Source organism: Arachis ipaensis, chromosome B03, assembly GCF_000816755.2.
Source record: "Arachis ipaensis cultivar K30076 chromosome B03, Araip1.1, whole genome shotgun sequence".
Taxonomy (NCBI): Eukaryota; Viridiplantae; Streptophyta; class Magnoliopsida; order Fabales; family Fabaceae; genus Arachis; species Arachis ipaensis.
This window is the reverse complement of record NC_029787.2, coordinates 16900062-16914067: the sequence shown is the minus strand read 5'-3', so window position 1 is coordinate 16914067 and position 14006 is coordinate 16900062. Positions and strand designations below refer to the sequence as shown.

Genomic DNA, 14006 nt, shown 5'->3' with positions numbered 1-14006 from the left:
CATGGAGGAGGCTTCGGTGCAGGAGGTGGCGTAGGAAGTGGTGGTGGTTTGGGTGCAGGTGCCGGTGGAGGTCGTGGCGGAGGAGTTGGTGTGGGAATTGGCATTGGCATTGGAGTTGGCGTTGGAAGTGGAGCTGGTGCTGGCCAAGGAGTGGGAGTCGGTTCTGGCAGCGGTGGAGGAGGCAGTGGAAGTAAACACTAAACATACCTCAAGGACTTGTGGAAAATAAAACAATGTTTGGACTTAGTTTAATTTCTCTCAAAAGTCAAAAGTCAAATTGAGTCAATTATGTGATTATCTAATCGTTTTTGTTTTCTATGATTTTCATTTCAAGGTTCTTGTGACTATATGTTAATTCGATAAAGACCACAGTTTTTCTTTTATACAAATGGGTTCACTATTGTCAACGTTCTGCTATAATATACAGGGACCATGCACATCTCTATTTTTGAAAATTACAACAAATTAATCAATTGCATATATAGATTAAGGAAAAATATAGGATATTTATTAATTTATTGTTAATAATAATTAATATTAAAGACATCTCCACTAGAAGACACATATATAAAGAAATATATTCAATTTATTGTCAACAATAATTAATTATTATATTTTAAATATATACATGTATAAGGAGACACATTACTAATTTATTGTCAACAATAATTAATTATTATATTTTAAATACATACATGTATAAGGAAACACATTCAGGAGAATAGAAGATATATTTATAAAAATATTTTTATTAGACACAACTATAAAAAAGATAATTTTATTAGACACATTTATAAAGATACTTTCATTAAACACAGTCATAAACAAAAGTTGACAGAAGTTGATAAAATTGTTATTGATTACGTAGCGAAATTGATAAATTAATGATTAATCAATCGCCTTTCTTCCAAAGGTGTTCATCTAGTCGCACCTTCCTAACACTCAAGTAATTGACAACTACTCTATGAATAAATAATCTAACCGCTCAATGATAATCTTACTAATAGGAATTAACATGGAATTGTTCAGAAATGGTGATTACTAATGTATTTCTAGTGAAACTAGGAGAAAGACGTGAAGAATAAAGCTCTACATTTAAACAAAATAATTAATCAAGTTTAACAAAATTGTTATAATAGCTTTTTAAATCAAGCGCTTCTTTCTCATTCTCTTTTTCTGTATTTTTTTTCTTTCTTTGTTTCCTCCTCTTCCTCCTCCTCTTTCTCCTTCTTTTTTGTTATCGTTATCACTAATAATATCAACATTTTACAAACATCTTTATTAGTTCTGATTTTTTCTACTGCCATCATTAAATAATTTTGGTCTATTTTTTAATTTATTTTGGTTCATTTATGTGTTAATTGAGGTTCAATTGATGCTGTTGAAATCTATTGACCAAATTCTTTATTCCTTAAGTAATTTTGATTTATTTCTTAGTTTAATTGAGATTTATTTGGATCCAGAAATGAATTCGATGTGTTTTTGACTTTTTGTTAATAATTGAGCCTTTTTTTTGGCAAAAAAGAATGAAATGATTTACTATCACTTTATTCAATTTGTCTTGAAAGCCATTCCAACCATCGAGATAAATTATTCATCGACAACACATCTGGACTGCAAATGAATCGAAAATATTATTAAAGCAAAACTATTGTATAATACCAAATGAATCGAACATCATATATAAATCTCACCCAACCATATTCTGGATTCCACAAATTTCAAGCAAGCTTGAAATAAAAATTGGGAATGTGTGTAGAAAACTGCTGCCAAATTAAATGACCTGTCAATAATATTAGTTTTCACACAACAAGTTATACACTAGTAAGAACTATAACTATAATTAATATCAGTAATCAAGATTTTGTCTCCCAACTGCTTCCTTCTTATTCTTCAAGTCATGCATGATTTTAATTGCAGTATAAAATGAGAGAATATGTAAGTAACCTTAATCTACCGTCATTATAATATAAAACCAACTATTGTTCTATAAACATTATTCTTTTATTCATTTTTATTGGATACTTATGTTATTTCTTATATAAATTTGAATTCAGAAACACATGTGTCTAGAATGAACGGAAAATATTATCAAAGCAAAACTATTGTATAATACCAAATGAACCGTACATTTGTCCATTGTATAAATTCGAATTCAGAAACACTTGTGTCTAGAATGAATCGAAAATATTATCAAAACGAAACCACTGTATAATACTAAATAAACTGAATATTGTTCATTATATAAATTCAAATTCAATTCAAAATGTTAGTTTTTGTTAGCAAAATGTTGGTGTTGTTGGTGATTACGAAGATGAAAGAGAAGAAGAAAAAGAAGAAAAAGAATCTGGGTGCGCGAATTTGAAAAAAGGAGGAGGATGAGAAGGAAGAGGAAACGGTGAAATTGAAAGAGAAGACGAAAAAGTCGCGTTATTTAAATGCGCATGTGATAAACGCTGATGTGATAAAAGTGGTTTTTGTTAAGTTTATACCAATTTGGTTGGACTTGGATACAAAAATGCTTGGATGTGTAGTTGATCTGATACATGAAATGTTTGTGATTCACCACCCACTACAAGCATAAAAGTACGAGAAAGCTAGACTTATTAGGTATGACATTCTTCTTTGGAGAGTAAACACCCAATTTGATTTTTCTATATTTTTATGAAAAATAAAATGATTTTTATCTAAAAAAGTGACACTGCAGTTCTTAACAACATTATTTTAGGATAATACAATTTTTTTGTTAAAAAATCTGTTAAATAATAACCAAAATTATTTTTATGAGAATTTTATTTGTCATGTGTAAAAATTTTATAATTTAAACTCAAAATCCTCACAAACTATTAATAAGTTTATTTTTAAAAAATTTCTTCACTAGTAGTGGATAAATAAAAAAAGACCATTACTGAAAGAGATGTCACAAAAAAAATTACAATACAAAAATCTATAAAAAAAAAAAGTAGCGTCGCATAAAAAATGGGATAAGAGAATTGTGATGTTGATGGTATTGCTTTCGGTGTTGATTGTGGTGGAAGAGATCATTATGATGACAATATATGATTGCATAATTGAAATATAAAAGTAGAAATTATAACAATGATGATGAGAAAAATTGTGATAGTGATAATGGTAGTTGTTCCTATTGTAGAAAAAAACTTTGTAAGTATTTAAAATTCTCACAAATTACAAATAAAAATTCCATAGAAATGACAATGGGTGTCCATGTGATCTCCTGCCCCAATTTTCATTTAGTAAAATGCCCCATGTTCCCTGAAGAAATAATATAGAAATACAACACAAACGTTTATGTGTGTGTGTATATATATATATATTTCCCCCTTAACCATAAAGTATAGCACGAAGAAATTAAACAATATAAAAATACAACACAAACGTTTATATATATATATATATATTTCCCCCTTAACCATAACCACACATAACGAGTATAGCACGAAGAAACAATATAGAAATACAACACAAATGTTTGTGTGTGTGTAGATACATATATATTTCCGCCTTAACCATAACCGCCCAGAACGAGTGTAGCGCGGAGAAACAATATAATAGAAATACAAAACAAACGTTAGCAAACTGAAAATATAACCGATACCATAAACATCTAAACAACAAACGTAAAATACCTAAAAATCTGCCTAATTAAACCAAAGTAAAACGATAAGATATTTCCCATCCAATCATCTCATTCTTTGGATCCCTTTGTTGAAATTTCTTACCGTTTCTTACTTTCCATGTGCACCATATAGTTGCTAGGTACAGAGCTAACTATTCCTTTCTTTGTTTATACGGAACCGGTGCCTCCACCCGATTATGACCAGCTGAGATTTCTAGTTCTAAAAAATTTTTGGTTGCCTACTACATTGAAACCTTATGACGGAATTGGTGATCCAAAACTGCACATCGCTATGTTTTGCTCTGAGATGATGTTGCATTGTAATTCCGATCCTATTTTGTATCGTGCTTTTTCCACATTTTTAGATGGTGCTTCTTTAAATTGGTTTTGATCATTGACTAAAATATATTCCATATATATATAGGTGCAGACTCTAGTGGCTTATATTTTTTAGTGACTAAGGTGACTAAGTGGGCCAAACCAAATGAATGCTGGCATGTGGCTTAGTAAGTAAAGATCCAAAAGTTTGTTTGACTTTGCTGACCATAATAACTTAGGTAATTAGGCAAGGTAAAAAATTTAGATGGTAAATTAGGAACATTATGTTGAGAGTTAATTAGATTTAGGAGAAGGGCCAATTAGGAATTTCAAAAAGCTACCCAAAAAAACCTAAATCACCAAAAACCTCTCCACGCTTGAGTTTCAAAGGTTTGCTGTGGACGGCGATCATCACCCAGGGTTCATGTTGCGGTCAATTTGAACCATTGTTGGCGGTGAGTTATTAATCGGTGGTTTCATGAGTCAGCCCCTCGTGTTGTTTCGGCAGAGGATTCTAGTTGTCGATCATGTTATGGTTTGGGCACATTCGGTACAGTAGCAGATTCAGCCACTACTACGTCGTTCCAGGTCCGTAACAATCGCAGAGGTTAGGGTGGCTGACGACATCGAAGTGTCCTCCGATGTGCGGTTGTGTATCTTTTTTGTTGGTAGGTTGCAATCCTTAAAGCAGTATATGCAGGCACTCAGCCTCATTCCAGGTTCGCGACATTCGCCGCCGTGCGGGTGGCTATCGACGTCGAAGCCGCCTTCGATCTGAGGTAAGTGTAACCTTTGATTTGTTTTATTCTTTGCATCACATTCCTCTCTTGTATGATTGACGATGAATCTGCATGTTGCCAACTTAAATGCCCAGTTAAATCCCAAGAAGAATTGCTCTGTGTGGAGAACATTTACACTAACTTCGTGACCTGCATACTTTTCTTTGTGTTGTGGATTGTAATTAGTTTATTGTAGCAAATGAGTTCATCTTTATTCTTAGCCGTTATGGTTAATTTAAATCAATTAGTTTAATTCAATGGACGAATTTATCATCTTCCTTATTAGCCATGATGGTGCATAGTGCTTTTGTGTTGTTGCTAGTTATTAATTTAATTCATCGCACTATGTTATCATGTTCTTTCGTAGCCAATATCATGCATGTTGTTTTTGTCTTGTTGATAGTGATTAATTTAATTGTAGTAATTAATTTAATTCCGCTATCGATCTGTCCTGTTAGCCGTTCTGCTAATCAGATATCTTGTCCCTAGTCTTTGGTATTAATAGTTAGCCTTTTTGAGAATGAGAATTTCTTTAGACAGTGCTGCTGATTTGAGATGAAAAGCCATGGAGAAGGAAGTTCTGATTTCTCCGTCCAATGGACTGATGGATGGAGCATGGACTCAACGGATGACGACGAAGGAAGTGCTGCACGGTCACCAGAGATAGAGGAAGGTCAATCGGCAGCGGGGGATAGATAAATAGATTTTTTAACATGAGATCTCCAGAATTAAAATCACTTTCAATGTTGTAAAAGATCTCTTGAAAAAATAATATATTTTAAAAAAGATCTTTTTCGAAAATTGTGCCCAAATAAGTCCGTGGTGCCGGGCTTGTTTAGGTGCCATTAAATCGATAAAAACAGAATTCTTTTTCAATGAAAAAAGATTTTTTTTTTATTTTTTTTTGTGTGCTTAGCAAATTTCTAATAGTAAAAGTAAAAATACTAGAAAAATAAAAAATCGTCTGTAAAAAAACTATAATTTATATTTTTTTAAAAGATCTATTTTTCTAAAATCAAAAGATGTTTTTTGCATAATAAACGAATAACAAAAATATGTTTATCTTATTTTATCCAAATATAATTGATAAATAAAAATATCTTTTTACATCAAATATGCAAACATAAAGTCACTTTTAATTTTATAAAAGATCTTTTTAAAAAATATCATGTAGGAAATTTTTTTTTTTCGGAAAAAATCGGTGCTTAGAAATACTTATACTTAAATTTATATGTTGTAATGCTTAATTGACAAATGTTTAACTAATTGCGGTATAGGTTAATCATAACGTGTAAACTACTTCAATACTATTTACGAAACGTGAATTACTAAAAGGAAAAGTATGAGGAACCAATACTCTTATTATACAATTCTTACAATGGGGGAGTAATTGAAATTAAAATTTAATTATGGGTTACAAGGGTTTAATTGAAATTAAAATTGAATTATGGTTACAACCATTAATTATGAAGATTTGCTAATTTGAATGGTTTAAAAAATTAGGATTCAGTTTGACCAAAACATGAACCGTGATCATTTCTATTTGAGCGGCGCCGACAGAAGCAAGAACGCAGCCCATCTCAGCCGACGTTACTATCTCATATCCTCACTGGCTCGTGTGTGATCACCTAAAGTCTCTCCCAGAGAAGTCGACGTCCGCACCGGTGAACACCCAGAAGCGCATTCTGAGCGTGTGACTCCTTTTGGCGGCACCGCATCACGTCCTTCCGAGCGTGTGGCTCCTTCCGTGGTATAAAATTAAAATTAACCATACAAGATAAAGGAATTAATAGTGTATCTCCATTGAAACGTCCATCACGGCGTGCTAGTTAGTTGATGGCGTGTAAGGTGAGAATGGTTTGTTTAATTGATCACCATGGATGCTTATTTATATATGTTTTAGATGTTCATCTTTGCATGGAAGATATGAGTGCGTTAATTAGTCATGGATTAGTAGTATGCAAAATTAAACCAGCATGTATAGGCAATTTATTTGATACACTGGACAAGTGGTTAGTTTAGAAGTAATCACCCATGATGTGCTTGATGCTTACAGTATAATATTATTAGTTTATTATATTGTTAAATATAGGATAATAAAACTAACTGCATTGGTATTGTTAAGACTTTTCTTGTAAATGTAAGCTGAATAGAATAATAAGAGTTATTAATGATTAGATTCGGAATACATGCATGAGTATAAATGATAGATGACATATGCATTAAAAATGCCACTTTAGTGACATTGGATTCATAAACTAAGTAATGATATAAGTGCATGTTGGTTATATGTGCTGCATCTTTATATTAGTGGTACACAGTGAGATATAGCACAGAGAATAGTGGTAGCTAAAATGCTTATATAATAGGTTAAATAAAATAATAAATTCAGTTCATATCAATAGGTGATATCGATGCATTTTTTTTCCTAACTAATATGGGTAGGATGATGCGGTCCAGTTATACATTTGTATCCTTATCTATGGAGTTTGGTGAGGATTTTGGTAAATCTCATTTGCTAGTTGATTATCTAAATAGTTTTTGGTTAGTTTTATTTTCTATGAATCTAGTTTTCGGTGTTTTTTTTCGTGATTATAGGCCATGCCAAGATTGGATATTACTGAGGTTGGAAGTGAAGAAATGGATATTTGTTACGAGGTTTAAATTCTAGTTTCGTCCTAATTTTTAATGCTTGGGACAGTAACCATCCTGAATTTACATTTGTTCATTTATTTTGCGATTATAGGACATGCCGCTTTTGGGTCTCTCCCAGGTTGGAAGTGAAGAGATGGATCCTGGTCACCAGGTTTGGTATCAAATTTAAGTTTTCGGTGTCTTGAAACTGCATGGTTGATTTGAACATTAACGTTTTTGTTTTGTTCTTTTTGTTTTGTTTATTTTTTTTTAATTTGATACTTAGGTACCGGATCACGATGGCCTTCGGGAAGATGAAATACCTTGTGTTGGAATGCGGTTTGATCAATTGCAAATGGCTCACGAATTTTATGTGACATACGCAAAGAAAGTCGGGTTTGCCACTAAGATACGGACGACAACCTGTGATAAGATCACAAATCAACCCATTAACCAAGATATTCACTGTAATAGGGATGGGTACCGTGTGTCTCGTGTCAAAGCGTCAATGCGGAAGAACAGGATCTCACCCGCTGGGTGCAAGGCAAGGATATACGTGAAGTTTGACAAGGAGACGCAAGACTGGGTTTTCTTCAAGGTGGAGCTGAGTCACTCGCACCCATGTTCAGCGAGGAAGGCAGTGCACTACCATGAGTATAGGCAGCTGACCATGCATGCGAAGTGCGTGATCGAGGATAATGATGAGGCTGGGATTCGACCAAACAAGACTTTCCTAGCTTTAGCAAATGAGTTTGGGGGCCCATCTAACCTGGGATACTCAGAAAATGATTTACGAAACTATATTACAGTTAGGCTCCGAACCAGCAACGTCAACGTCGATGTCAGACAGATGATGAACTATTTCATGAGAATGAAGGACATCAATCCAAACTTCTTCTACGCGGTGAATTTGGACGATGACTGTAAATTTCGGAGTGCAGTATGGGTGGATGCAAGGTGTAGGGCGTCGTTCGAATATTATGGAGACGTTGTGTCACTTGATAGCACATACAGCACAAACAAGTATGGAGTAGTTACTGTGGGGTTATTTTTCTTTCTTTTTTTTTTCATAGTTTGGTCGTGATTGACGTTTGTTTTTTGTCGCTGTTTTCCATGTAGGCATGGATTACCGTTTGCGTCGTTCGTCGGTGTCAACCACCATGGTAAGTCGACCATCCTTGGTTGTGCTCTCCTTGGAAATGAAAAAATCCCAAGTTATGAGTGGGTTCTCCGCCAATGGGTCAAGTGCATAGGAACTGCTCCACAGCGGATCATCACCGATCAATGCAAATCCATTTTTCGTGCAATAAAAAATGTGTTACTGGTGGTGCATCTGGCACATTACGAAGAAGTTACTGCACAAGCTTGGAGGTTATCGTCGGTACAGAGAGTTGTATGATGAGTTCAATGATAATGTGTGGAACTCTAGGACCGAGCAGTCATTTGAGGATAACTGGTATGAATTCATAGACGAGCACAACTTACATAACAACACATGGCTGTCAGGTCTGTTAGTGTACAATTATTCTTTGCTCGATAATTGAAATCTTTTTGGTAGGTGGATTTATATGATTTAATAAGAAGTTTCTTTTTCTTTATGTAGACCTCTTTGATGATCGACGCATGTGGGTCCCAATATACTTCAAGGGTGAACTTTGGGCTGCCATGAGGAGCACGCAAATGAGGGAGAGCATGCACTCATTCTACGAAAATTTCTTACACAGTCGGACTAGCTTGGTCCAATTTGTTCACGAATATGACAATGTGCTTGGAATTAATGAGCAAAGGGAACTGGAGGATGACGCAGCAGACTCGAGGGGGGTTATCCCTTGTGCAACGACCTCATCTATGGAGAAACAATTTCAGCATGAGTATACTACCTGCGTGTTTAGGGATGTTCAAATAGAGTTTGTCAAGAAGGCTAATTGTAGAGTCTCTGTTGTTGCTGAAGAGGGGCCAGTTGTATGCATGAAGGTTGAAGAGGAGATACTAGAGAATGATACTATTCTTTGCATTCTGTACGACGTCCACTTCAATCGATCCACGCAGGAGGTTCGTTGTGAGTGCAATCTATTTGAGAGTTCAGGAGTGTTATGCTGTCATTGTCTTGCAGTCTTCCATTATTACAAGGTGTATAAAGTACCTAATCAATATGTTCTTCCTCGTTGGAGTAAGAACATAAAGCGCAAGCATACTTATGTCAAGAGTAGTCACGACGTCAGCCGGTCGGATGAGAGTCATGTTGCATTCAGGGGACTATGTGCACACTTCTACAATGTTGCTTAGGATTTTGTAAACGATGACGAAGAAACAGCCTTGCTTCATGCTGCTCTAGAAGAAATAAGAGCTAAGCTGACTGCTCACCATGCCAAGAAGAGGTCCGAGAGTGTGGCGGACTCCCACAACAATATTGGCTCAACAAGTTTGAATGTTTCCGCTGTGATGGACATCCAAGCCCCATCGAAGGTCAACACAAAGGACCGGCTAAAGAGTAAGAGGCTCGGCGCTGCCATGGAGAAGTCATTTAAAAAATCTGCTCGGAGGAGAAACAAGCATGACCCCCCGGTAAATGAGTGTATCAACCTCGACCCAGCATCTTTATTTGGTATTGTACTATGGAAAAGGTTAACTGTTGACCTTTTGTTTTGTTAATCAGGTGGTTTATCCGGAGCCAACTCAAGATGTAAGATTCGGTGGTGTTGTAGGCCAGGCTGATCCCGAACAAGTTGGTGGCTTCATGTCTTTGTTAAGCTCCTTTAGCAAAAGTTAAGATTTGTCATACAATCCATTTATTTTTTTTTCAAGATTAGCGGAAGAGGCTGGTTTCATGGGGTAATCATATAGGTTTTAAGTTGCTATGTAGTTGATCAGAGAGTAAGATTGGATTGATTACATGAAGCATGTTAATGTCACCCGAGCGAACCCGTTTGCGTTATTTTATTCCAATGAATTGAATGCATAATGAATTTACATCATGGTTTTTCTTTTACTTTGGATTATCAGTATTCACCCTAAACATGGTTGAGTATCCGTGGGTATTTCTTTGTGCAGTGATTTGTTGTTTTGATTAATTTTGACCAAGTTACGCTGGATGTTCATTACAATAAGGTATAGGATGTTTAGTTTAACTGTATTCAAGGATGGTCATTCATCGCCTACTCCAATATGCGCACACATGCCTACTTTACTAAACAACTTTAATAACCACAGGAATCTAGGTTGCAAGAGAAATAAAGCATTATATAAAAAAAAATTCTTTATTATTTGGTTCTACGCTCGGGGGTGACTATAAATTGTTGGAATTTTGTTAAGACTTCGTATCAAATCTAGAAATAACAATTTCTTATCAATGAGCGAATGTTCATTTTCATACTCCTCGAATGGATTTTTATTTGTAAGTATTTGTGTATGTCGCGAACTTATATGTTTTAAATTTGACCAAGTTACACTGGATGTTCATTATAGTACATTATAGGATGTTCAGTTTGATTATAACTTTGGATGGTCATTATTCCAATAGTCCAATATGAATAAATATGACTACTTTACTGTACAGCATTGATAACACCGAGAAGCTAAGCTGCCAAAAAACAAAGACCCTTACATGGTAACATAACCAACGTATCATTATAATGTCGATCCTAAAAAAATTCATCTTGGAATCATGTAACTCTAATGTGCCATAAATAAATCCGTAAGCATATCATCAGCAAGTAAAATAATCACTATATGGTAGTTCAATTCACTGGAGCTAAACCTAAGTAAGCAACTTCTTCCTCCCTTTGCGCAGTGCCCCCTTCGGTAATCCTTCCGCACGTTCAATCAATGACCGCGTGCTAGGTGCAGTGTATGGTGAACTAACGTCATTCTTCTTGTTCCGTGGTGCATTGCCCCGAACAGGTTTACCCTTTTCCTCTAACAATGAAATAAGCTGGTCAATCAATGCATTGTGTTGGCCACAAATAATATCCAGCATCAACTCCATCCGGTGTGATCTGAGTGAATCCTGATAGAACATTTATCAGTCAATTTTGTATTAAGAACCGTTACATTGATATTCATACAACATGAATAATGAAATCCTGACAAATGTTTACAATAACAAACCTCGTCCCATTCGTAGAGTTCACGATCTTCTGTCCACCTTTCCATTAGTTTATAACGCACATGCCACAGTCAAAGCTACGAAAAAATAAACCAGCATATTTCAATTAGGATGTCAAAAACCTGCTACGTGCTATGCCACATTAGTTAAAGAAAACTTAAAAATTCTCAGATTTGGGTTATAATTTTATCTCACTTGTTCGGTTGCATTGGGACCTTGGCGTAGGAACGAGCTGGGCCGTAGGTACTCCGAACGAAGGCAGGAATAGCAATGCTTGCCATATCCTCACACAGTCTCCCCTGAAAATCATGGAACAAACAAACTCGAATAACATGCTATCGTATTACATAATATAGCTGTATACTAAATAAAATAAGTATATTATATTACCACATATGCATCGAGCTTATCTCGTTCATCATGTACTGGTGCAGAATGCAAACTGTCGAGTATAGCTATTCGCTTCGCATTCACCTCAAATGCATATATCCACCAATGACCTCCCCGACAATAAGGAAATAACCACTGCAGCAAACAGTGCATATGAATAAGTCTATCTCGTTAGAAGAAAAATGTTAAGATTAAAAAAAATATCGATCTCACCTCAATTATTCAAGAACCACAACATACTCACATCATGTGATAACCCACTTCCAACAGCATAGTCGAGTAAACTCAATCAACTCTAACGATGTATTTAGTATTCGAATCCAAAGACCGCGTGCGGCCATATATACAAATCGTGGAAAAATTTTTCATATCTGAAAAAGCAACTTACCCATTTTCTCTTTGCTGCCACTACTTTGTCAAAGAACCTTGTATCCTCACCGAAGCTTGGGCTAAGACCGGCATAAATTGGCCTCACACCATCAATAAATGACGCCAGATGCTCATCTCATGTGTCACTGATTCCTGCAGACCCACACACAGTCAGAATCCAAACAAAAACTACTCTACTGTGTAATCAGAAGAATGTAATTACCAAGATACCTGGAGACATGCAATAGAAATCTCGCTTGAACCTAGATGATTCGATGTCATTGAAAGAGTAGCACATCCATTGAATTACCTAAACAATTTATCTGGCAATTGTAAACTATATACCGATATAAAGATAGGGAATTAAAGCAAAACAAATAAGTTCATATACTTACGCAGCTGTTGACCCAATTGCGGGGTTTCAAGGACCAGAAGTCCTTCCTTTGTAATACCATGTAGTTTCGTCCTTCATACTTAGCTAAATCTTGATTTTCGTTCAAGGACGAGTCCACTATCCATGATCTGATTTGTTTCTCCTTAATCTCCCCCAACTTTATTTTTTTTAGGCTTGGATGAATTGATTGAATCAGGGAAGGGGTTGGAGTCTTCTCAAACTGCGTTAAACCGAGTGAAAAGCTAGGCCTCCCTGGACTCGGTGTATGGTAGCCTGATTTGTTTGGCAACACAGTTTGTAGGGGTTGCATGACTATGGCCTTTGATTCGCACCCCTGTTTAACATTATTCAGAACTTCCTCAAATTTAGGACACTGAACGATCGAGATGTCGAATTCGCTACAAAGGAATACGACATGAAGTTAGTTAAAACAACAATTTATGACTAGCTAGACGGCTAATCACAAGGCAGGGTATGACAAATACATAAGAGACTTATACAACATGGTTAGCTAGAAACTACTAACCGGTCAAAGTCATAGTCACTGAGCTGGACATGTGCTGCTTGTGGCGTGTGTGGGGATTTATCCGTGTGTTTAGTGTTTTCTTCTATAGGACTTTTATGATTGCTCTTGCACACGGGCTCTGCTTGTTCTGCATCATCTGGCCGAGGCTGCTGTTGGTATAATCGTATCCTTCTAGCAAGCGGCACGTGGTCATCCTCATCAGAGTCCGGGACTGCCAATGGTGCAGCATTGCTTAATATGATTTTTTCTCTTGGAATGGCTTTTTTGGTGCCGATTCTAGATCGTTTTCTGTGGACAATCAATTTTCTCCTCGTACCAGTCCTGTACTCTTGTGGTGTATATTCATACATATCGTCAAATATTAAAGTGAACATCCAAAAGCCCTACTAAAGCGAACATCAACAACACTACTAAAGTGAACATCCAAAAGGGCTACACAAACATGAACATCCTTCGTGGAGCATCAAAGCTCTCAATTACTACCCCACATATCATCAATGAAAACTATTTCACACAATCCATCATCTTGGCAGCCACATAAATTCAATTATTTCATAAACGAAAAGCCATGGAAATAAATCAATCATAATTTATATTCATAGCTCAGATCAGAACCTAAGTTGAGCATGTTAGCTGCATCTGTTTAATTACCAGGCTCAACCCAAAATAAATACCTAACAAAAGTAACACACAACGAACGAATTCAATTAAGCATTCACAAATAAATCCTGCAGTACAACCACATCAATCATGAATGCAAACTACTTTAAATTAAGATATTGTACATCATGCGACTATTCTAATTAAATCCAAATTATAAATTATTAATTAAAATAATATATGCGTTTATCATG

The 14006-nt window shown here is 35.5% G+C and overlaps 1 protein-coding gene across 1 annotated transcript; it reads right to left on the bottom strand.

The window, feature by feature from the left end:
* Positions 10943-13656, bottom strand: LOC110269395. Its single transcript, XM_021117192.1, has 8 exons — positions 13153-13656; positions 12628-13024; positions 12456-12542; positions 12252-12362; positions 11864-11998; positions 11669-11772; positions 11476-11550; positions 10943-11374 (listed from the first exon to the last, which is right to left on the bottom strand). The coding sequence occupies exons 1-7, from the start codon at positions 13524-13526 to the stop codon at positions 11520-11522; spliced, it is 1239 nt and encodes a 412-aa protein (XP_020972851.1). The 5' UTR covers positions 13527-13656; the 3' UTR covers positions 10943-11374; positions 11476-11519.